Consider the following 26,121-nt stretch of genomic DNA (forward strand, 5'->3'; position numbering starts at 1 on the left):
TTTTTTGAAGGAACATAGTTCAAATCAAGGCATCACATTTTAGGAGGCTAAGAAAGAACAAAGTGTTAGTTATTTATAGCAAGTGAGGCCAATACATGAAAACGGCCTTGTAAATATGACTGAAATAAATTGAACACCAAATAGTATTGGGCAGGCAGCAGTCTGGACAAGCAAGCGCATCCGAATATCACCCAGACTTCTCTGGTGTGTAGAATGTCAGTATATATTAGTCAGCAATTTCTAGGTAAACTTTTATTTTTAATGACACGTTTCTTCTCCCAGGTGTAATACATTTTCTGGCTTCAGTTTGCATTTATGAAACTGCATTTTGTATTAATTTCGTAAGCTCTGCATCACACCTCGCAGGGCCCTGTATTAACAAGCCATTCAAGTTCTGTGAAATCCAGTTCGATAAATGTAGCTAATATTTTTAAATAAAGTATCTCCATATAGCAAAGGGAGCATTTTTGTCCATAAACAAGTTGGTGACAAAGCAAAGACGCATGGTTAACAGTACCGGATTTGCAAGCCAGTTCCAAAATGCAACTGTAAAGCCAAATGCCAGACTGCACCACTGCTCTGTTTGCGGGTTGACCACTCAACAAAACAAGTATATTTCTTTATTTAACAGCTTAGGACATAAATATTCACATAGTGCATTTATTAAACATTTAATCTCTTCACATCCGCTTTCCAAAGCATCATGAACAGAAACAAGAGCAAATATCATACATCTGTGGTTCTTGGACATACGAGAATGGTAATTCCAGCTTCTTTTCCTTAAATGAATCTCTTCAGTGTTTGTTTTCGGAGACACCATCATTATGAATTTTTAAAAAAAATTAATCTAGCACAAATATAAAAATAATGATGTTCGATATAAGAGAGAATTTAAATTGAGCCAGTAATCAAACAGTGAAGGATTCCATTTCAAATGGGAATCTTCATGGGCCTATCTGACATGCATTGAATTCAATGGCCTATCTAAATGTATTATATACACATGGTTTTCTTTACATACATTTTAGAGAACAATTTATTATGGTGGTGTCCGCTTGCCCAAGAACCACATATTAGGGTTATTCAATATCTTCAGGTCTCACAGGATGGGGTAAGGGGACAATTGATTTCTTCTCTGTATCTCTCGAAAGTGCTTTCCTCATATCTGTCGAAAGGAAAAAAAAACATGTTAACCTGAATTCAGAGGCTGCACTTGTATCAGCCATGTGATCAGGCAACAAGAGGTTGCTCAGTCACATTAAAGAAAAGAAAAGCCAAAGTACAATTTGTGCTACCATAGCAAACATTATATCTTATCGTTTTTCTGTCTGCAGAGGCTCTAAATGATTCTATAAGAACCATCCAGCATCAACTTGTAGATGGACCAAAAACTGATTAAAGGGCTTATTGATCTGCAAGATCTGGCAAATCCCCATTTGTTCCTCACACTCGTCTAACTTCGGCAGCTTACCCAGTCTACTTTACACTTCTATGTCATCAGTGAATGCTGGTCAACATTACAAGGAAAAATAGCCAAGGCAGAAATGTATGATATTTGGCGTTTTCCTTTTGGTGTGTTTTTTTAAACTCGCAAAGAGCTTCAACACAAGAAAGGGTCTCTAATCTGCCAAGGTTGCGTTTTACCACAGGCTATTAGTTCTACTGAGTATAACCAGAAATGTTAATTGAGGATACTTGAAATGGGCACTTCCTTGACTTGAATCATAAGCAAATGACAAGTACCAATTATCTGGTTAAATGCTCGTGCAGAAAGAGGATTCTCTCACTAGAGTTGAAGATGGGGCTGTGAACAAAAGAGGTTACCGAGCTTTTTAGAGGCAAAGCTCTCATAAGGCAAATGGGAAAAGCTTGTACTGTCTGTGAAGCATCCTCTCCCACAAAGCAGGATTTAGGCACAGATATAAAGGCGCAAAATGGTTGCAAGCTGGTCCTCACAGGAGGCCAATGATCTTTCAGGTCTCTTCAATCATTAAGAGTGAAACTCGATTTTTTTTTTTAAAGCGGTGAGTACTAACTCATGGATAAGCCTGAGAATAACAGCCTCAAGGAACTGGACATAGATACATTTACAAATCGTTAAGCTATATTATCCATGCGAAAGGGCAATGATTAACTGGAGCTGGCGGAAGAGAGCCAAAGCAAAACATGACAATAACTATTGTCATTAAGGCTTTCCTTTGCTGCGTGCTGCGCTGTGGCATATAGGCGCTGTGTATAATTTTAAATAACCCCGTTTTGTCTTTTTAGTTTAAATTGATTTAATACTTCTCCCGTTCTTAAAATATCGCCACTCACTTGCCCCATAATTGTGCCCCTCACCGCGGCTTCAGCGGGTCTTTCTCAGCGCGCTTCGCGCTTCCTGGGAGAATCGGCGCCATCTTGGGGGTCTGTAGGGGACGCTGACAGGACGCCATTATGGGTACCGCTCTAGCAGTCAGGCTGACTGGCTAGAGGCATTCTGAAGAGGCGTATTTAAGGGGCAGTAGGAGGTGGGTCTGCCTGTTAAGGCTTTCCTTCGCTGCGCTGTGGCATATAGGCGCTGTGTATAATTTTAAAAAAACCCGTTTTGTCTTTTTAGTTTAAATTGATTTAATACTTCTCCCCTGTTCTTAAAATATCGCCACTCACTTGCAACATAATTGTGCCCCTCACCGCGGCTTCAGCGGGTCTTTCTCAGCACGCTTCGCACTTCCTGGGAGAATCGGCGCCATCTTGGGGGTCTGTAGGGGACGCCGACAGGACGCCATTACGGGTAGCGCTCTAGCAGTCAGGCTGACTGGCTAGAGCCCTATATAGGTTTCAGTATGCAGGTGCGCAGCGTGTGCGCGCGGCGTGTGTGCCGCAGTAACGCCGGAGTCACGCCAGAGTCCAGCCCGTCTGCGCCCGTCCGCGCTAAGGACGGGCTGGATGGCTGGGAGACTGGGCATACTGAAGGTGAGTACGTAGGGATCAGGTACTCATGGCAGGACATGATTACTCTTAAGCCATCTAGGCTGCCATGCCACCATAGGAACGCCCCGGAGACGCTCCATACTTTCCCCTGCTGCCGCTGTTTTCGGACTGCCCTCACGGTGCCGGTTCCGTCCTCGGACGCTACATTGGCAGGTCAGAGTGTTAAATCAGGTAGTTGCTTGAGGAGAGAAAAGGGGTTTCTTATAAATGCGAGGTCATTGATTAAGAACAATCTCGCATTTAAGGATTTTGTTCTGACCAGAAAACCCTCTTGGGTTTTTATTACGGAAACGTGGGCCAAAGATTCCTCGGGACCAGATCTGGTGGAAGCGGTACCAGAAGGTTATACGTTGGTGAGGGAGGACAGAGTGGGACGTATAGGTGGAGGGTTGGGTATCCTTTATAGAGACTGTTATTCCTGCCTCATCACTCCATTATCAGAGCCTCAAGACGCTTTTCAGGCCCTTCAGTTTTCGATTAACGGATCATATGTGGTTCCGTTCAGGGGCTCTCTCATTTATCGACCCCCGGGGACTAGAGTGGATTTTGGCCATCACATGCTTTACATTCTAGAGCCTCACTTTGGCTGTGAGCACTTAACTGTTCTGGGGGACTTGAATTTCCATTTGGAAAATCTGGAGTCCAACGAAACTCTATCCCTATTGTGATACTTTCTCTGCTTGTGGGATGAAACAGCTAGTTAAGGGTCCCACTCATCAGGCGGGTCATACGTTGGATGGGGTCTTCTCGAATGACACCCGGTTGACCATTGAGACTCCTATCCCTCTCTCCTGGTCGGACCATTACGCTGTCCCTATAGAATTAATGTTAGCCACTATTAATAGCAAGGGGAATGAGCCAAGCAAAATGGAACGGAGGCGTAACTTCAAGAGCATAACTAATGATGCGCTTGCCCCCAGATTGTCCAGTTTGGCCATCTCCTCGGAGGAGGATGTAGGTTCGGCAGTACTGAGGATGGATAGTGCCATTAAAACAGCTGTTGACGAACTTGCCCCAGCCTCACTGCGTTACTCCGCCAGGAAAAGTCCATCGGCCCCATGGTTCTCGGAACCGTTAAGACTTCTTAGGCAGGGAGTTCGGAGACAGGAACGTCTCTGGAGGACTAGTTGGGATACACGGGATAGGGAAAGTCATAAAACCCTCCTGAGGAATTATAAGGCGGAGGTGATAAGGACTAAGCAAGAGTATTTTACGATCCGTACTACCTCGCCGAAAGAGCTGTTCAAGATCGTAGACACGCTCACCTCTTTGAAGGTGCCAGATCCCGTTGTCAGCTCACAGCAGCTCTGCAATGATGTTGCACAATTCTTCCAGTCTAAAATTGTGGACATATATTCGGCGTTAGAGCTACAGAGGACTTTACTATCTACCTCTCTGTGTTTACCTATCCCCCCCCGTTAACATCATCCGAGGAGGTGCCTTTGGGGTGTTTGTCCAGTTTTCCACCCCTTTCCCTCCAGGAACTTGAAGCCCTTCTGAATAAGACTAGGTCTGGGTCTCCCCTAGACCCCTGTCCACTGAAACTCCTCAAACAATGTAAGGAGACCCTTTTGCCTCTGCTATTAGAGATCATGAATAGGGCAATGAGGGAGTAGATTTTCCCCTCACAATGGAAAAGAGCTGTGGTTAAGCCACTGTTAAAAAAGCCCACATTAGACCCGGGTTTTTTTTAAAAACTTCCGCCCCATTTCGCTGCTCACAGCCTCTGCTAAGATGCTGGAAACCCATCTTAACCAGCATCTCGCAGCCTTTCTGGAAACCTCTGGCCTTTTGGATCATTTGCAGCATGGATTTCGGAGAGGGCATAGTACGGAGTCGGCCCTTGCCATAGTGCTTGATAACATCCGCACCAGAGTTGATAAGGGCCAGACTACCCTCCTTATCCCGTTAGATCTTACAGCTGCGTTTGATACTCTGTCTCCCTCGGTGTGAACATCTCGACTGAGGGAGATAGGGGTGGAGGGGTCTGCGCTTAGTTTGCTGGCCTCTTTCCTGGACCAGAGGGAACAGAGAGTTAAGCTGGGGGAGTTCCTATCTCCATCCCTTCCTGTGCATTGTGGGGTCCCTCAAGGGTCGGCATTAAGTCCGACCCTTTTTAACATCTATGTGACCCCACTTGCCAGGCTTATTAGATCATAAGGGATGGAGGTAGTCTCCTATGCCGATGACACTCAGATTCTGGTGTCTCTCGCCCAACCGGTCATCTCGGCTGCCTCCAATTTTAGGCACTGTATGGAGGCAGTCGCTCAATGGATGATCTGCAATTCATTGAAGCTTAATGGCGAGAAGACAGAAATTCTGGTGTTTGGAGGAATGGAGGACATTTGGTCTGCGGAATGGTGGCCTACATCTTTGGGAGTCTGTCCTGTACCCACCGCCCTGGCAAGGAACTTAGGAGTCATGATTGACCCAACCCTGGGGATGGGTCAGCAAGTCAACAGGACTATCTCCACATGTTGGGGGGTATAATAAATATCTTGCGGAAGATCAAGCACTATCTGTCCCCACAAGCCAGAAAGCAAGTTGTAGTAGCACTAATAGGTTCCAGACTTGACTATTGTAATGCCTTATATCTAGGTATAAACAAGGGTCTGTTACTGCGACTTCAAATGGTGCAGAACGCTGCGGCCAAGTTTGTACTGGATTTACCTAAGCGTGCCTCAGCCACTGCTGCGAGAAAGACATTACATTGGCTTCCGATTGAGGCCAGGATCTCCTTCAAGTCCCTATGTTTGATCTATGGGGCTCTGGCTACAAACAGGTCTGGAGGCATAAGAGACCGGTTGGTCCCTTATACCCCTTCCAGAACTCTGCGCTCTGCCAATAAATCTCTGCTATCAGTCCCCCGCGTTCGTAGAGCCAAGTGGGGTGGCAGAGCTTTTTTGAGCCTTGCTCCGAAGTTGTGGAACACCTTGCCGGCTGAAATTAAGTCCCTACCCTCAATGCAAGCTTTTAGGAGGGCTCTTAAGACCTGGCTATTTGCCAAAGCCTACCCGTAGCTCTGGATTTTGCCTTTTTATGATTCCCTTTTTGGTTAGGCGCCTTGATGCCTTCGGGCTTAGTATCGTGTTTATAAGTTGCATTTTCATTTCAACTATGAGTGTTCTGTTTGGAATATGCAACAATTGTATACCAGTCCCTTGACATTTTGGGTGTAATTCACAAATTTTTTTTTTTATTATGATTTTTCATGGCACCAGATTAATGCAAACTAGTTGATCAAGTGACACAGCTAAAGAGACAAGAGAGCAAAAGAGACAAAGAGCAAACGTTTCTCCCTGTTTAGCAACCCACTGCTAGTTTTTGTGAAACTTATTTAAATGGTACTTTCAATGCAGCACTCCAAGAGCCATGAAGACGGGATGGCACAACTTTAAACAATTAGATAAAATAGGTAAGCAGGGTTAATGGCCACCAAGAACAGGACTAAGCAAAGTTCCCAATGTTTGACGGGTGCCCAGATGAAGACATCCACCTTAACTCCAAGGGCACCAATGTTCCTCCCCACTGACTCAAAAGTAGAACGGGGCTTCAGGTTACGCCTCCATCAAATCAGAGGCTAAGCCTCTATGCCTTTCCCACATAAAAGCTAAAAAACCTTGTGTACAGACAATGATAGCAGTAGTAGAAGGCTAGTCTCTAAAGGAAAACAATAAAACAGAAGTCCCTAAAGGCTGGTGTTCATTTTATAGGGAACCAAAAGAAAAAATGAAAACATATCCTATGGACATACCTCAGCAAGGACTAGGACAAGGAAAAAGCATGCGGTGGTAATGAAGGTATCTTAGGAGTACATGTGAAATGCCAGTTACTGATACGTGCCAGTGCTCAACCTGGAAGCAAATCTTTGTCAGGGTGATAGCATACTCACCATAAGCATCTTCATCTGGCTCCCCGTTGCTAGCTGAGTAATATTCGATCACAGTTCTGTATACACTGTAGCCAAGCTGTTTATACATGTTTACTGCTACCTGATTCGACACTCTCACAAAGAGATCCACAAAGAAACCACCCTTCCTGCACGATAAAGAACATTGCACAGAAAAACAAGAGTAAAGGTTATTACGACTGTAAGAACTTAAGTAACTGTTTAAGCGTCATATTTTTGGGAGGGTGTTTGTGCAACTATAAACACCCAGAGACATAACTACACATTGTCCATACTGGTTCAATACACTAGAAGCACGAATTGTCAGGAAAAGATCATGATAGAACTGCAAATATTGACTTATCCATCAACACTTGAACAATCATGTGTTCAACCATAAGCTGTTTATATGTGCAAAACAATTTGCTCGAGTAGGCGTCTGCTCAGGAACGAGTGCTATAGTAGGTCGTGGTATACCGATTGGCAGAATCCAGTGTATTTTAGAAATTTCCTATTTCGAAGTGTGAAACAAGCAGACACAGAGCTTGCTTATATGTTTCGTAGTATAAATATTGGAAAAACGCAACCTGTTATCTTTTTTAGAATCTTTTACTACGTATAGTGTAAAATTGCATTGACGAGCGTTGTACAGAATCATATGGGCAACATCACATGCACAGTATGAGTGAGTAGTCAGGCATGAAACTGCAACTGCGTGTAGGAAAACAAAGTATAGCAATACAATGAAAGAAAAAAATATATAACTAGAAAACAGTGCAAAATATATAGTGGGAAATCAGAATGATGGCAGATGCAGGGCTGGAGCGAGAGAAGCATCAGGGTTGATATGGTGCATTCAATACTATACATCTGTGACGCAGGGTCACTGGGATCGACTGCACGCAGGAGATGGCTGGGTTAGAGGCCTGCGATAGTAGACAGACAATATGTTACTGTAGAATCTGGGCACAGGAGACAAGAGGAGCAGGGCCGGTGTCCGGGTAGAAGTAAGTGCATCCTAAAGAGGTAAGGTGTCCTTGGAGAGGGACTCCATTTGGGTGACTAGTGCATTCTAGTCTGGTGACAGTAGGCACCTGGGGAGTACTCTAGCTTCCACACATGAGGGCTGTGCTTTCAAATCCAGCCCACAAAACGACCGAGCAGCTGGTAATGCAATGCATGGCTAGCAACAGAGCTAAATGTACAAAACAAGCCAAAGCTGTGTGTCAGGTAGGGCGCGTGAATAGTCCCAGTGTGCATACCTCCAAGCTATGCAAGATGGGGAGGTTGGACAGTTGAGTCAATGGTGCCATTGTGGTGTTCCAGACATGAGTCAGTGTTGTGCATTCTTAAAGGGTGTGGCGCAAAGCTGCGATTTTACATCTGCACCTCACGCACGAGGCGTTTGCCTTTGGGAAGTACGAATTGATCTTTACTGGAGTTAAATATGCTTGGTGCAGAACGTAAAATCTAATGAGTTTTAACTTTAAATTACTGGATACGGTGGTGGCGAGAGCTAAGGAGTGATCCCATTCAGCATCATTGTGTTCACTACAGTGTTCGATTACCCATTTGTCATGGATTGTTTTAGCTGGAACCAAGTATGTGCGTTAAGTGCTTAAGCTCGTCATTTGATCTGGTGGCGCCCAGTGCCCGCCATTTAAATCTATTGTAGGTAGGACCTTGTGTGGATAAGACTCATGAGCTGTGATGTGGCCATGCATGGCGCAACGCAACCCTCCCCAATTTATACAAAGATGTTTGCCAACAATAATAAGTTGTACAGCAACACTAAACTCAGAGAAGCGAAAAAATATAAGTGGGAAGATACATTTTTATGTCGCTATTTTGAAATTTTCTATGGCAAAATTGAATAAGAAACCAAAGCAATTACAGCCTAAAATTCCACAAAATGTAAGTGCTTTGCTTTCCTCACCCACTTGAGCCGGAAAATGTATCAAATGCGCAGCTCACCTTTCTGAAATTTCTTCCAATAGCTCCATCAACTTAGCTGCTAACCCCAGCCTTCGGAATTCAGGAGCAACAGAGAGAGCGGTGACATGTCCATGCCATTCCTCTCGGGACACTGAGCCTTCGGCTTTACCCATGACTGCAAATCAAATACATATTCAGAATGTAGAAATTGAAACTTAACACTACAAAAGAACAACAAATACTTACACCTACCATTTAAGAACCAAAGAATTAAAGAAACTTCAAATGACTAGATACATTTATCACAATAGAGATTCAAACTCTTACACACCACTAGAAATATCAACTGGAATTAATTTTAATACATGATGGAAAAATATTATCTAGGGGAATTCTATTTTAGCTGGTTGGAATCCACACGGAGGCAAAGCAGGACAAACATGGAGCTATCAAAGTTAATCTATGAAATCAAAACATTAACAGCCCCTTCATTCCAATGTGAATAAGCACATGGCTATGTTAATGTTGAGTTTTGGATCCAGATATATAGTTTATAATCTGCTGCAGCAATATGTTATTTAGACTTCATGCACGCATGTATTATATACTGGAACTTTTCTGCGGGGACTGAGTAAGTGGTCTGCTGGTAAATGGAAACAGTGGTTTGTTGATAGCAGGAGTGTCAAGCCAGAAGGAGCAGAACTAATCGTTGGATTGCCTAAGGCTAGGGACAATCAGTGAGGATCAGTTGAACAGCTACTAGGAGGCTGGCTGGGTGGGTCGATTACTACTCTGCTTGATAAATGATCTTCACTCTAAGCTGAAAACGTATGCCAACAAAAAGGTAGGAGACACTTCAACACGTTGGACCAAATAAAAAAAATCAGTACCCAATTTTCTTAATAGTCTGGTTGTGAGGACCGGAGTGTTTTTTTTGTCATTTCTGGATCAGACTTCTGCAATCATAAAACCCACCAGAAAAAGACTATTTTAATGAATCCCACAAACCCGTTGAACATCTAATTCTGCTTACAGAATGCAGAACCATCACTCTCGGCATCAGAGCCCTAGTAAAGAAATCTCTTCTCACGTAAAAATGTTTTTTTAAAACCCCTTCGACGCTCATGACGAGCTCAGCTCGTCATGGAGTTTCCATTGATTTCAATGGAAATTACATGGAATGTCCACGCACACCTTAGCATCCAAGTGGTTAAAGATTTCAGTATTAAAAATTAAGTTGAGTGCTCTGTGATCCCAGGTTGCATGGATTTGCATCAGAAATCATATTTCTGGAGAGGGAGGGGGAAAGGCAGATAGTTGTGATAGGAACAGGGTTCCTATTAATCAACGTTTTTCTGTCTCGCCAGAAGACCGAAGGCGAATTAAGAAATAAATGAAAAGTCATTCACCACTGTGTCAATAACATTTTTATGCTGGTTTAACTGACGGAAAATTATAAGAAATTATGCTATTAACATCTTTTATCACCCTAGGATTAAATATATTTTACAGTATTATATCGGGTTAAAGAAATATATGACAGAAAGGGTTATTTCTTAGAAAGAGAAGACTTGGGGCCAGATGTATCAATAAAGGATTTTGAGAGTCCTTAATAACGATTTTTAGCGAATCGCTATTAAGGACTCGCAAAATGGCATGTATGCAGGAATCCCAATAATTTTGATTCCTTAATATTCCTTGATTGTGAATCGCAAATTACGATTCGCAATCAAGGAATACCTTCCAATTTATTCCTATGGGCCTAGAGGCCCATAAGAATGAATGGGGAAACATTCGCAATTTGCGAGTACACTTTAGGTACTCGCAAATTGCAAATGCATTTTCAAGGACGCAAGGGTGTCAAATGGACACCCTATTGCACCCCTGAAATATGTATGTGTGCACGTGTGGCACACCTACATGCCCTAAGGGCATGCATGTGCGCCACATGGCACTTTGAAAAATGCAAAAAGGTGCATTTTTCAAAGAAATTGCACATTACCACCAACTTGAAGTTGGTGGTAATTTGTGATTTCTTAGAGCAAAATCGTACAACTTGGGTGCTTCCTGCATTGCATTTAAGGAATCGCAATTTGCGATTCCTTAAATGCATTCGCAAAATAGGGTATCGCAAATTTTGCGATTCCCAATATTGCAAAGGCCTTTTGGATGATACGTCCCAAAAGGCTTTTCCTGTTTGCAAATGGGACGATTCTCAGAATCGGCCCATTTGCAAATGGGACAACAATTAATACATCTAGCCCTCAAACTTGACATTTATTGATTCAGCACAATATTTTTCAGGAAACCATAGCGCAGATATCAAGCACTCAAGTTCGCACCTGCCGTAAAATCTACTCATGTATATACGTTGCTGCTTAAAGGCGCAAATGTTTTTGCCTTTAACGGTGAAGCTACAAAAGGCGAACGACATTGAGATCCCAACGTTTGTTATGGAAAACTCCACGCCCAATGTTGATGCAGACATTGTTTAGGTCTCACTGAGCAAGCGCTGCTCTGCAAGAAATATAGTGATTGGCTTTTGAAAGTGCTACCACAGGCTTTTCCTGGCCTCAAGCTTGCGGCCGCACGCAGCCGCCATGTGGGTTTCTGGCCAGGCTCATTAAGCCTTGCGTGCCTCTCTCCCCCTTGCTCGATTGTGCTTCAATCCCCCCCCCCTCCCCCGCCCACCACACATCGCGTAGCCTGTTTAACGTATAAGGTCTCACCTGAGCCTGGCGAGACATTTAGTGAGTGTGCTTCAGAAATGCGACCACAAGCTTTTGCTTGTGGCCTAAAGCTTGCAGGCACGCGCGCAGCCGCCATCTGCCTTTCCGTCATACCTCATTATTTCCTTTTTGCGCGCACGCCCGCCCACACAATGCCCGGGCTTCGCCATCTGCCTTTCCTTCATGCCTCATTATTTCCTTTTTGTGCGCGCACGCAAAACTCCTGGACTTTTAAAACTTTCAGCACGCCACTTGCGGGACGCTGTAACGGGCCGAGTCAGGGAGAAGCTTTCCATACAAAATGGAACGTATGGCTTCGCTGACACTACCCGCCGCCTTCGGCCACAGTGCCTTGAGGAAATACAGGCTGCCTGACAGCCACCACCACTGTGAATCCTTCCTCACTAACACACCCACTAGTCTGACTTTGTTTCCACCCCGCTCAACAGAAGTAAGTAGCCCTAGGTTCCAGCGTGTGACGTCATATTGTACAGCAACAGAGAGAGAAGGCGGAAATCGTGAGCCCAGCACAGCTGAAACGCCGCTTTCTGAAAATCGATTCGTACAGGTTGCTGCCTGTTGTCTCTGCTTGAAATGGTAGTTTTCACTGGCAGCGCTGTTGTAGGTAAACAGCAGCTGGCTACTCCACAGTTTCGGTTAGCCTGCTGCTTTTACATTATATAGAAGGAAGCCTGCTTTCACTTTCTTCTTGCCTAGGAGGGCATCAGCCAGCTTGCGTCCAAGCACTCTTATCCCTGCAGCTTTGGGTGACTAGGCGTCCAGGGGACAAGATGTTGCTCTCTTGGAACAGTCAATTATCTGCTGGAGACCCATCCATGGGCGGCGCGTATAGAGTACACACTGTCCTACCTTGTTTTCTTTACATTTAATTTAGCCTATTTAGTGGGAACATGCATCGACTTCCTTGACATTTCTGTGTAATATATGCCAATGTTATTCTGATAAAAAGCTTCATGCGCGCCCACCGTAGCCAATATTTATATGGCTGAATTTGAGTCTAAATTCATTTACAATGAAATTGCCCCCTTTAGCGAGTCCATCTCATCATGGGCTCGCTATATTGATGATATTTTTTTCATCTGGACCTCAGATACAGAACCACTATCCACCTTTGTGTCATGGCTCAATTTATGTGATAAAAACATGCACTTCACTGTTACATCTAGCCAGACACGTGTTGAGTTCCTAGACATCAATATCATCAGTAAGAATAACCGTCTTAGTGTAGACCTGTATGTGAAGCCAACCGCCCGCAACACGTTACTACACTATACCAGCTACCACCCCAAAACCCAGAAGTCTAGCATCCCTTTCAGTCAGTTCCTTCGGGTCCAAAGGAACTGCTCTTCTGTCACGGACTTTGACAGAAGAGCAACTGATATGAAACTCAAATTCATATCTCGTGGATACCCCAAGCGTCTAGTACGAGAATCATACAAAAGAGCAAGGTTCTTCGACAGACAGCACCTATTAACACCCCAAATCAAAGAACCACAATCCAAAATGGTCTTTGTAACCAGGCACTCCACTATGAATGCGAAGCTTCAACACATTATATTCTCAAACTGGCACATCCTGAACGCAACAAAACCCAAAGAAAGTCAACTCCCTAAGCCTATGTTTGCATATAGGAAAAACAAAAACCTAAAAGATCTGGTAGTAAGATCAAGAATGGAACCTAACAAAACAGCTCTCACACAAAGAACGCTCACTGGCTTGAGCCCAGCTATAGGCAACTACAAGTGCCTGGATTGTGCTGCCTGTGAATTTGCAATTGAAACCAAAGAGCTGAATTTTAACAACTGCAGCATTCGCTCTCGAACTCTTACTAACTGCAAAACCACCAATGTGGTCTATCTTCTACTTTGCCCATGCAACAATGGCTACGTAGGCGAAACAGCAAGGATGATGTCTACACGCTTATCAGAACACAGATCAGCCATCCGTACGGGTAAAACACAGGCTCCCCTAGTCAAACACTACCAGGAGGCCAAACACAATTCCAACGACATTCGTTGGTTCATCTTGGAAAAAATCCACAAAACGTCTGGTGCACTTAGCACACAGGTGCGTAAATGTCGCGAAGTATATTGGATTTTCACCCTAGATACCTACTTAAAGGGCATGAATAACGAAATACCATGGGACCAAGTATTGAAACATAACTATGGTTAAATATAAAAATGTGGCCCTACATCCCACCAGTCCGGGCATTTTTTGACTCTCACTCCTACTTAGGCATTTTATGTTTCTGTTCACTGTTTTCTTTCCTTAACAAACCCCCCTACCAAAAAAAATCCTCCCGCAAATTTGAACAAATTGATAAGAATCACATTTATCATTAAGTACCGAGAGGTCCATTTCACCCTTTCCAATATGTCCGCCAGTTTTCGATATTGTAACAGGATGCTATCAAACATAGTCCGTCACCGACTTCTAGGCCACTTATTAAGCACCGAGAGGTCCATTTCACCCTTCCAACATGTCCGCCAGTTTTCGGCATCTTTACATGACGCTATTAAACATAGCCCGTCATCGACCTCTAGGCCACTCTAGACGCGCCTACCATTGAAATTGACCTCAAGGGTTTAAATACAGTCGGCGCCACTTAGCCTTTTCGATCCCTGGCTCTACATGTTTAGACGCCGGCAGACCCCCCAATCGGAAAGCGAAGAAGAGACAACCATCAGGTAAGCAACCGGTCGTCATAGATCTACGCCCGATTAAATAGCGTTCATACACGCTTCGCAAGACACAGCCCGATAATAACCGTTGGCTGTATGTCTCTATTTTTGCCGTACAGATTGTCCTCGTACCGCCATTAACATGACGGCATCCGTCGGCTAAACCCTAGAAGCCCACAGACCCCCAGTGTAAACACAGTGGACGCAGGCTAAAGGTAATTAGTTGTAAATAAATATCCGTTCTCTACCATCCATGTATAACAATACGCCACTCTAAAACGTTGTCATTGCTTGTATCCTTTCTGACACATAGATTGTCAGCGCTACAAGAAACGTCCAGAGATCCCAACTTAGAGCACCTATGAACCTAATCTACAGGTACCTATTGGGCCTTTATTATCATGATCATTAGCACCCCCCCTTTGGATAACCACCACTAACAGCTTGCCATGAATGTCTCCTGACATTTAGGTTACCTGCACAACATTTCTCCTGCGCCAGGAGCACGTAACCTAGCAATTGTACAAGACCATCTCTACAGGTAATACTCCTGCCTTGTTCCACCTATTAAGTCTCATGATACTAGTATGACCTATATAATTCCTCCCTATGTCCTTCTCATTTAACAGCTCAAAATTCGAAGCTTACCCTTAGATAGCAGGACACCCATTGAAAGAGAAATAAAACAAGCAAAATAAATTACAATACAGGTACTCTTCCATTCCGTAATTCCCCTGTTATACTCCTTTGAATATTCATCCTTTTGAACTACTAAATGTCGCACTTTAATTATGTCCTCTTGCAGCGCCCACGTCTCAAAGACAAACATCTCATAGGTCAAGATCTCTTTATCCTTCCCCTTCTGTGAGAACCGGCACCATCTATTTATCCAGGTACAACCATTGCAACCGGCACCATCTATTTATCCAGGTACAACCATTGCTCTCCATATGTCCCCAACTGATCTGTCATCTCACCTTCCTTCTTCCCCCCGTTTTTCTCCTTTTTTGTTCTCAATCCTTTTCCTTGATCTTCCGTCATCACTCACACTCTTCCAATCCTTTACCATTCCTCCCTTTCCCCTCTCATGGCTATCTGCACAACATTACCGCATTACGTCTTTCTGTAGTTAGCATTCAGATCTTTAAATATTGTTTAGACAATCATCCCATGTGTCCTCCCCCATTCAATCGCCCCCGTATTGAAGCTTGCTGCATAGAAATACAACGATATCAGAAATGTACCAGTCTAAATGGGCACCAAACTGTATATAACTGTAAATAATAGGACAGGTTTAAGAATTTTCATAGACTTTATTGTCATGTTTTGTATCACTGTATAAATGTATCACAAGATTTCTCTCTGTATTTTAACATGTAAATATTCAGGACAATTCACGGACATTGACAAGCACTGCTATTGTTTATATCTCTCTATATGTATAGGTCCATTTGGATACTCACATGGCTCCCTGATGAAGGCCCCCAGCCGAAACGCGCGTAGATGTCATACTTAGCCATGTTTTTATGTACAGTGTGCTGAAACAATCTTCCACACAACTTTCAAGTTTAAATTAATTACCTTGAAATGTGTATAGGATGCAACAATAAGTATATATATGTAGATTGAAAGTCACATGTATAGTGGAGGCATGCACACGATAATTACCTGTAATAAAATAATGATGCTTTTTATCAGAATAACATTTGAATAAAATAAAATAAAAGCCATATTTTTGTACCACACACTTTGTTCTTCAATAGTTCTTGCTGTCATTTGTCCGTCTTTGCCCTCTATTTATAACTAGTTCCTAATTAACTTTCTTCCAAATACTATACCTATCCCGAATTAGGAACTCTAGTCGGGGATACCCCTTCCTCCTTACACATAATATATGCCAATGACAATATGGGGTCTTCATTTGCCATCCCTTTCAACTGAAGACACAGCCGTGTGACATTTATTCCAGGTCATTGCTCATTACAATTATCCAATTTTATTTGCCGTTATCTTGGCTTCCATGGAGTTCGAAGAGAGATCACAGACCACATGGGACAAACATGATCTCCTGCCAATTTCTTTAGGATTTTCTCTGCACATGGACGGTAAGTGATTATTTATGAATTCAAAATGGCTCTTAATTATAAGCATGCTCAGCTTGTTTAATATGATCCTTCATACTATAGACTATTTTATAGCGCATTAATCTGTATGCCATCCTTACATACGTTCAAATATTTTCCTCTAATTAATCACAATCTTCTATGGAGCACCATTAGAACATTCTTTATATAATATCGTATAGCACAAATAACTTTTTTCTATTCAATTGTCCCTCCAGGTAATGACAGCATCAGTATGGTCTCATCTATCCTTAGGATAACTACCTACTGCCTCATGTAATCAAAGATTGCAATTCCCTTTTTCAAGATTATAATTTAAAGTTACCATAACTTTGTTAGTCCTCATTTTCTGCACCAGTCTCAGAAATTCTTCTTCTTTCGTGCTCATTTTTTCAACGACTTTCACTGTGACCAAACTTAATTGGATTGTGTGGTAATGGACTATTTTTATCTATTTTTACAATTTTGGGGTCTAGTTAGGAAGAGTGCACTGTTATGGCAGTGCCTTAATTAGACAGAAACATTTTTTAATGGAGTACAATTAAGTAAAAGCACAAAAGGGATATATTTCTAATATGAATGCATGTCGACCAAACCCGCAATCTGGACCTATCCCTCCTGACCTTTACAGTCTTATACTCTCTTACACCAAATGATGGTCTTGGGAATTCATCTTGTCACACATGTAGCACGATCAAAGGGTGCTTGCGACATGAGTTCATTGCCTCACTATATTTTCACTATGAATCCAAGTACCTATTAAGTTGATAGCAATATTTCAATTTATTTTTTGTGCTTTGTTCTTTTTGTATGTCTGTATTATTATTTTTTAATATTCCAGCCTTGAAAAAACCCTTGATTTTTCAGCGATCATAGGGCAAAACACATGTTGGCTGAGTGTTGGCTGTTACGATCGACAGCTGAATATTCACTTACCATCTACCATCAGCAAACTTTGTTGTTATATACCAATAGCGTACAATTTGCACTGTATAGAAATTGTAATTCTCATAGGGGAAACATTATGTATACTGAGAACTACTAAGAACTGTGAACATTGATTTAAAAATCAGCTTAATAATTTTGATTGGATATTAATTGTGAATATTAAAGCACCTTAATTATCACTATTGTTTAAATTGTCGAGATTATGTACTTTATATTTTAACGTGGCTCAAGCACCTTCTTGTTTAATACTTTATCTATATCTCGGTCTAAGGGCTAGAACCAAATCAAGTGCTTTTTTAGTCACTGGACTTACTAGGAATTGGGTATTACTGGGCTCTCGGTTGTAGCTAATAGCCCTTTTTCCACTTCATCTTTCCACTTCATCCACCTTGGACAGACCTTGGTGGTAGCTTTCTAACTTTTAAACAACTCTAAGAGTGACATACCTGTATCCTGACGTTTGAACATATGATGAGCTGTAGAATGTCACTGCAATTCCTCCTTCCAATCTAAACTATTCATTCTTGCCAGCTGAATACATTCCTTAGGGGTTTTGTTTCAGTTCAGTTCACGATTGTCTTTCCTTCCATCATGAATATTTAAAGATTTTCCTAAGGATTACCTGCTTACCATCCTCATTTAATATTTACATTCATCAGGTAACTACTGATTTTACTGTCGGTTTGGGCATTGACAAAACAGTCCAACGTTGACCATGGCAAATTATGGTTTTGTTTGATGGGTCATATGGTATAGCCAATAGGTCTCGCGTTTGGGACCTTATAACCAAGGATAACTAAATACTTATAAGGTCCCAAAAGCAAGACCTATTGGCTATGCCAATGCTTGTTTTAATCCTGTTAGTTCAGAGCAATAGAAACAAATAAAAAAAACAGAAATCCAGACAAGCTTGCCACAATCACAGACCTCTCGCATCATAAACAACACCGCTGGCCAAAGACCACCAAAGGACAAAAGCTGACAATTTCTATGAGAAAATTAATGCATGGCATCCTATGGCCGAACTAAGTAATTCTATCAACACTGTTTTCGGTTGTATGACGTTACCACACATTCCGTTGCAACGCATGCCTTTACCACGCATGCGTTACAACGCGAATGCCATTGCTAGGCATAACCTTTACCACAAAAATGTCTTTACCACGCATACCTTTCAACGATTTTTGTTGTAAAACCATGCATGGTAATGGCATTTTCTTCGTATAGGTTATCTCCGATCTCCGCCCTAATTCCTTTCACTGCTCCCCTGTGCCCTTCCCCTTCTCTTTTTCTTTTGTATAAAACCCCTTCTCTGTACCTTTGTGCGACCCTTTGCCCACACCCACTATTAAATACACCTCCACGAAGCCCTTAAAATTTACCCCTGTGCTACACCACCCCCTCATTCCTTTATTTTTTTTAAATTTAATCCCCCTTACCTCTCCACGTCCTCTTTTATTCATGCTCTTCCGTGGTGCGTAGCAAGTCGTAAAGAGAAAGCGGAAGTGTCTTTCCGTTTCCTCCAACGACGCTGATTGCCTCCACAAACAGAAACAGGCTTTGTAATACGCTTTTTGGGGGGTGGGCTGAGACCCCCTCCACGCCCCCTCTTTAGGGTTTGCCGAGCCAGCGCATACGCTGCTCTGGGAGAAATTTAGTGAGTGGCTTTTGAAAGTGCCACCACAGGCTTTTCCTGGCCTCAAGCTTGCGTGCACGCGCGCAGCCGCCATGTGGGTTTCTGTCAAGGCTCATTAAGCCTTGCCTGCCTCTCTCCGCGCTTCAATTCCCTCTCCCACCACAGATCGCGTCACTCTGCTGGCCTCCACTCCCCCCCATCCCCCTCACACCCGCAGCCACACCATCCCATCCTCGGTCCTGCTTTAATTACCACCAACATTCCTCCCTCTTATCCCCCTGCCCCCGCTCTGTCCTAATACTTATCAGGCTCAAAGCTTGCCGTGCTTACCCCCCTGCCCCCTGCTCTGTCCTAACATTTATTATCAGGTTCAAAGCTTGCCGTGCTTACCCCCCTGCCCCCTGCTCTGTCCTAACATTTATTATCAGGTTCAAAACTCGCCGTGCTTACCCAGCTGCCCTCGCTCTGTGGAGAAGTGTGGCTCAATGGTTAGAGCGGCAGACCCTGATGCAGAGTTCTGGCCCAGGACCAGGGTTCAATTCCTGCCTCGGCGGGTCTTGGGCTCAATTTCCTCGGACCCGACAATTCTTGCCTCGGTGCCTATTCCAATCATGGGCCCCACGCTGCAACTCTGGGCAATAGCTTGCTTAACCTCCACACCGGCCCCAACAGCGCTAGGATGCCTGGCTTCACCCTGGGGGTGCCCAGGAGTGGACACTTCACAGGGAAAGCCAGGAAGGGTTCCACAGCGGTATGAGTAATAGCGCCAGGAAACCGCTTGGTGGCAGTGCGCTCTACAAATACCTTGACATTTACATTTACATTTTACAATTCTGTTCTAAAACTTATCATCAGGTTATCGTGCTTAAGCTCTGTCCTAACACTTATCAGGTTCAAAGCTCGCCGTGCTTACCCCTCTACCCCCGCTCTGTCCTCACACTTATCAGGTTCACAGCTCGCAGTGCTCACCCCCCTCCGCCCCGCTCTGTCGTAACACTTATCAGGTTCAAAGCTCACCGTGCTTACCCATCTGCCCCCCACTCTGTCCCAACACTTCTCATCAGGTTCAAAGCTCACCGTGCTTACCCATCTGCCCCCCACTCTGTCCCAACACTTCTCATCAGGTTCAAAGCTCGCCGTGCTTACCCCCCCTGCCCCCGCTCTGTCCTAACACTTATCAGGTTCAAAGCTCGCTGTGCTTACCACCTGCCCTGTCCTAAGACTTATCAGGTTCAAAGCATGCTGTGCTTACCCCCCTCTGTCCTAACACTTATCAGGTTCACAGCTCGCCGTTATGCAGCACAATATCCTTGGTGCAACAACATCAACTGTTGCATGGCTAAACACCTATAAGGTCCTAAAAGCGAGACCTATTGGCTATGCTAATTCTCGTTTACGTATAGCCTTTAACATACATGCCTTTACTACGTATCTCGTAGTAAAGGCTATACGTGGTAACCACACATGCGTTGTGAAGCATGCGTGGTTAAGGTTATGCGTGGAAACGGAAGCGTTGTAGTGGCCGTTTCCCCTGTTCTCTTCAAAATAAAAGTATTGTATACTGTACAAAATTAGGATTACTGTTCTCAACTGCTAAGCATACATGTGATGCGTGCATGAGCGCTAACAGATAATTTGCAACACAGTATACAGCTTTATTTTTTAGAACATATTCAAGCACTAGAGCTACTTACTTGACAGCTCAGCCTCGGTTTGGATACCATATCTTACTTTCGTTGGTATGTATCAGAAGGTAACAATTGACAAAGCGACCATGCCGATGTACATGATCCTGCATATATTCGAATAAGGGTTATAATTGTAAAAACATTCTTATAAAATGTATAAGTGCTAAAACGCAGAACGTCGAAATGCACTTACTGTAGCCCATCAATTCACCACCAGGTGCCTCTGCAACAATGAAGTATTCAGGCCAGTGGGCCAGATACTGCAGATAGAAGGGTATGCCATACTGCAAGATTTGTGGTTAAGGTAAACAGTTCTAGTATGCATATAAATGTGCATTAATATTCAAAACAAATGGGTAACACTGAAAAGCTTTTACAATGGATCATGTCACACTAAAGAACAATATGAATGTACACTTCTATGTTTCGCCATGTCTTTTCTTAGCACAAGCGAGTGATGAAGTTGGCATAGACATGCATCAACAAACCCCCACAAAAAAACACAATTTTTTTTAACGTAGGTAGGAAATATACTGGACTACCACTGTCAACGGGAATTGCCATTACCAACAAGTATCTGTTTGCCACCAGCCATCTGACTTTGTAAAGGCTTGTTCTGTTATGGTTTTTGTAAAACTGTTGGACTCTATAATTTTATAATTTAAAACAAGCATTTGCAATGCAATAGGGCTCGCATTAGTAAAGTTAGAGGTATTAGTATTGTAAATGACAAATTTTTTTATTTTTGTTTTTGTTTTGAAAATAGCGAAATTAATAAGTTTGTCATTTACAATGCCAATAGTGTTAACTTTTGCAAACGTGACACCTGTAGCATTTGTACTGCAATATGTGTTGTATTTACATGACTTAGATGTATTAATATTAAAAACAACAATGGGTTGTATTTTTTTCATTATTTAATACTTAAAAGTTATTGTAATTTATAATGGCAATAGCTTAAACTTTTGCAAATAACTTTTTGGAAGATTATGTTTAGTGTATTTTATTGTGATGAAAATACAAGAACAGAAGTGAAATATTAACATTTTTTTGTGACATTTGTAATAAAGTTTGAAACATTGAGAGAACATATTTGAATCAGTTGTTGTTGAATGGTTGCCCAGATTGATGCTGTGGTGGCTCTGAATGATGTTGTGGCAGCGACGAGTGATGCTGTGGCGTTCAGTGATGCTGTGGTAGCGCATAGTGATGTTGTGGTGCCCCGGAGTGATGCTGTGATGATGCGATGGATAGTGAGGGCGATAGATAGATAGAGGGAGGGCAAAAGATAGATAGAAGGAGGGCGAGAGATAGAGGCAGGGTGAGAGATAGAGGCAGGGTGAGAGATAGAGGCAGGGTGAGAGATAGAGGCAGGGCAAGAGATGGAGTGTGGGCGAGGGATGGCGTGTGGACGAGGGATGGCGTGTGGACGAGGGATGGCGTGTGGGCGAGGGGTGGGGCGGGGGAGGGATGGAGTGTGGGGCGGGGGAGGGATGGAGCGTGGGGCGGGGGAGGGATGGAGCGTGGGGCGGGGGAGGGATGGAGCGTGGGGCGGGGGAGGGATGGATGGAGTCGGGGGAATGGATGCATGGATGGAGTGCGGGTATGGATGGATGGAGTGGGGGGTGGATGGATGGAGTGGGGGTGGATGGATGGAGTGTGGGGCGGGGGAGGGATGGATGGAGTCGGGGGAATGGATGCATGGATGGATGGATGGAGTGGGGGGATAGATGGATGGAGTGGGGGGATGGATGGAGTGGGGGGATGGATGGAGTGGGGGGATGGATGGATGGAGTGGGGGATGGATGGATGGAGTGGGGGATGGATGGATGGAGTGGGGGATGGATGGATGGAGTGGGGGGTGGATGGATGGAGTGGGGGTGGATGGATGGAGTGTGGGGCGGGGGGGGATGGATGGAGTCGGGGGAATGGATGCATGGATGGATGGATGGAGTGGGGGGATAGATGGATGGAGTGGGGGATGGATGGAGTGGGGGGATGGATGGATGGAGTGGGGGATGGATGGAGTGGGGGATGGATGGATGGAGTGGGATGGATGGATGGATGGATGGATGTGGGGATGGATGGATGGATGGAGTGGGGGATGGATGGATGGATGGAGTGGGGATGGATGGATGGATGGATGGAGTGGGGATGGATGGATGGAGTGGGGATGGATGGATGGAGTGGGGATGGATGGATGGAGTGGGGATGGATGGATGGAGTGGGGATGGATGGATGGAGTGGGGGGATGGAGTGGGGGATGGATGGAGTGGGGGATGGATGGAGTGGGGGATGGATGGAGTGGGGGATGGATGGAGTGGGGGGATGGAGTGGGGGATGGATGGAGTGGGGGGATGGAGTGGGGGGATGGAGTGGGGGGATGGAGTGGGGGGGATGGAGTGGGGGGGATGGAGTGGGATGGGATGGGATGGACGGATGGGGTGGGATGGACGGATGGGGTGGGATGGACGGATGATGGAGTGGGATGGATGGATGATGGAGTGGGATGGACGGATGATGGAGTGGGATGGACGGATGATGGAGTGGGATGGATGGATGATGGAGTGGGATGGATGGATGATGGAGTGGGATGGATGGATGGGGTGGGATGGACGGATGGAGTGGGGGGGGGATGGAGTGGGGGGATGGAGTGGGGGGATGGATGGAGTGGGGGGATGCATGGATGGATGGATGGAGTGGGGGGATAGATGGATGGAGTGGGGGGATGGATGGAGTGGGGGGATGGATGGAGTGGGGGGATGGATGGATGGAGTGGGGGATGGATGGATGGAGTGGGGGATGGATGGATGGAGTGGGGGTGGATGGATGGAGTGGGGGATGGATGGATGGAGTGGGGGGCGGGGGAGGGATGGATGGAGTCGGGGGAATGGATGCATGGATGGATGGATGGAGTGGGGGGATAGATGGATGGAGTGGGGGGATGGATGGAGTGGGGGGATGGATGGATGGAGTGGGGGATGGATGGATGGAGTGGGGGATGGATGGATGGAGTGGGGGATGGATGGATGGAGTGGGGGATGGATGGATGGAGTGGGGGATGGATGGATGGGGATGGATGGATGGATGGAGTGGGGGATGGATGGATGGATGGAGTGGGGATGGATGGATGGAGTGGGGATGGATGGATGGAGTGGGGGATGGATGGATGGAGTGGGGGATGGATGGAGTGGGGGGATGGAGTGGGGGATGGATGGAGTGGGGGATGGATGGAGTGGGGGATGGATGGAGTGGGGGATGGATGGAGTGGGGGGATGGAGTGGGGGGGATGGAGTGGGATGGATGGAGTGGGATGGGATGGACGGATGGGGTGGGATGGACGGATGGGGTGGGATGGACGGATGATGGAGTGGGATGGACGGATGATGGAGTGGGATGGATGGATGATGGAGTGGGATGGATGGATGATGGAGTGGGATGGAGTGGGATGGATGGAGTGGGATGGATGGATGGGGTGGGATGGACGGATGGAGTGGGGGGATGGATGGAGTGGGGGGATGGAGTGGGGGGATGGATGGAGTGGGGGGATGTATGGATGGATGGATGGATGGAGTGGATGGATGGATGGAGTGGGGGAGCCGAAAGCAAGAAAAAAAAAAAAGAGTACAATCAGGGAAGCAGAAGTCAAGAAAACAAGGGCAATCGGGAGCAGAAGGCAAGAAAAATCAGGGGAGCAGAAGGCACGAAAAACGGGTACAATCAGAGGAGAAGAAGGCACAAAAATGAGTACAATCAGGGGAGCAGAAGGCACGAAAAACGAGGGCAATCAGGGGAGAAGAAGGCACGATACCCCCATAATTATGCATGTACTGGAAGGGCTTTCTCGACAAACATTTTCTTTCAAGAGAAACGACAAAAAAGTGTGAATGCACATTTGTGTTACAATTTGTATGCAGACTAGTACACCTTGTATGCCTTCCCTTCCACATGAGAAAATGTTATGCATCTGAGTACTTAAAACAAAAAACGAATCCACACCAAAGAAGCAATAATCCTGCAGCAGCACATTTCTAAAGTGGCCTTTTCAAATCATGCACGATTGTTGCGAGCCTGAAAAGGATGTATAAGCCTATCTTAAGGCCTTACTGCTTCAGAAAAATGAAAAGCACGAGTGGGCATGACGAGACATGCATCGGGACAAACTGCGCACAGAAGTCTCCCACATGTTGCTACATTCTTTCACAAAGGATGGCCGTGTTATGCAGATTAAAAAAAATGAAAAAACAACTTTAGCAAACTGTGCCACAAAAAAAACATAACGCCATGATGAAACAACATTACACCCATGTGCGTTGAAACAAGGATTTTCACATCACACTTAAGGCACAGGCAGCATCTCGGCCTATGCAAATTAGTCTGGAGAAACGCTTTTTTTTTTTTTTTAAGCGGTAGCTCAAAATGAAATCTCTGCCTCTACCACGTGTGATCTCAAAGGAAGGTTGGGAGGGATATATATGGGATAATATGAATCTAAACAAAGAGCACGGAAAGGAAGCAGCTATTACTGGCGCTGTCTTTCTTTGATCTCTGTGAGTGCATGAGGGGTCAACAGGCTTTACAGAAGGAGGCTGGGAGGAGAAATGCGAGACACGGCCTGGAGGCCGTGGACAAAAACATAGTGGAACTGAAAGCCAAAAACGGAGATTAGCATGCCACTAAAAATAAGGGTTGCAAATAAATGCGTTTGTATGCCTACATGCAGCCGATATCAAAAGATACACGTTAAAAGTAGTACCGAAGTGAACCCAATTAGAGGTTAAACACAAAACATTTAAGAAAAAAAATGCCCTCTTCATGCATTTCTGTGCATCGGATTCTGAATGAAAGGGCACACAACCAAATAACAAATATGAATCGAAACAAAGAGCACGGACAGGAAGCAGCTATTACTGGAGCTGTCTTTTTGATCTCTGTGAGTGTATGAGGGGTCAACAGGCTTTACAGAAGGAGGCTGGGAGGGGGGGGGGGAGGGGGAGGAGAAATGCGAGACACGGCCTGGCGGCAGTGAAAGTGAAGTGAATAATTAGGGGAGGGGAAATGCCTGCCTGAGGCCGAGCGCACGCTGGGGGAAGCTTCAGATGCCTGTGGGAGGGAGGCTGGTGGCTTTGATGTGGACGCGCTTTTCACGGGCACTGCTTGAAATCGGCCTGATGGTTTAGCTCTTGTTTTAGCCCCAATACTCTCGTCCTATTATTCCTTGCGGAATTAATAGGACGAGCTCTAAAAAAGGACTAAAAGCAAAAATATTTTGGGGATAGGTTATGTTGCCTTAGTAGCCCCCTGCACTTAAGGGAGATACTTGGTTTGTGGATGTGCTCTTTGTGAAAGTGAAGAATGCTGTCACTCACAATAAAGTTACCCAGTGACTGAAGTGGGCTGACACACTTCCCCATACTGTAGTGGGTGGAAGAAAAATGTGAATGACAATAACAGACCCGAGGATATAGAGTGCAGACTGACATTTTAGTAAAATA

At 44.7% G+C, this 26,121-nt stretch overlaps 1 protein-coding gene across 1 annotated transcript in view; it reads right to left on the reverse strand.

Moving 5' to 3' along the window:
* Positions 1-606: 606 nt before the first annotated feature.
* Positions 607-26,121, reverse strand: part of NAA20 (N-alpha-acetyltransferase 20, NatB catalytic subunit) — a 29,880-nt gene continuing 4,365 nt past the window's right edge. Inside the window, exons 3-6 of the mRNA XM_078649339.1 lie at positions 20,820-20,910; positions 8,837-8,972; positions 6,866-7,011; positions 607-1,165 (exon numbers count right to left, since the gene is read on the reverse strand). Coding sequence (XP_078505465.1) covers positions 1,080-1,165; positions 6,866-7,011; positions 8,837-8,972; positions 20,820-20,910 — 459 coding nt within the window. The 3' untranslated portion in view covers positions 607-1,079. The remainder of the gene's footprint in view (positions 1,166-6,865; positions 7,012-8,836; positions 8,973-20,819; positions 20,911-26,121) is intronic.

This window comes from Lissotriton helveticus, chromosome 6, assembly GCF_964261635.1.
Source record: "Lissotriton helveticus chromosome 6, aLisHel1.1, whole genome shotgun sequence".
Lineage (NCBI taxonomy): Eukaryota > Metazoa > Chordata > Amphibia > Caudata > Salamandridae > Lissotriton > Lissotriton helveticus.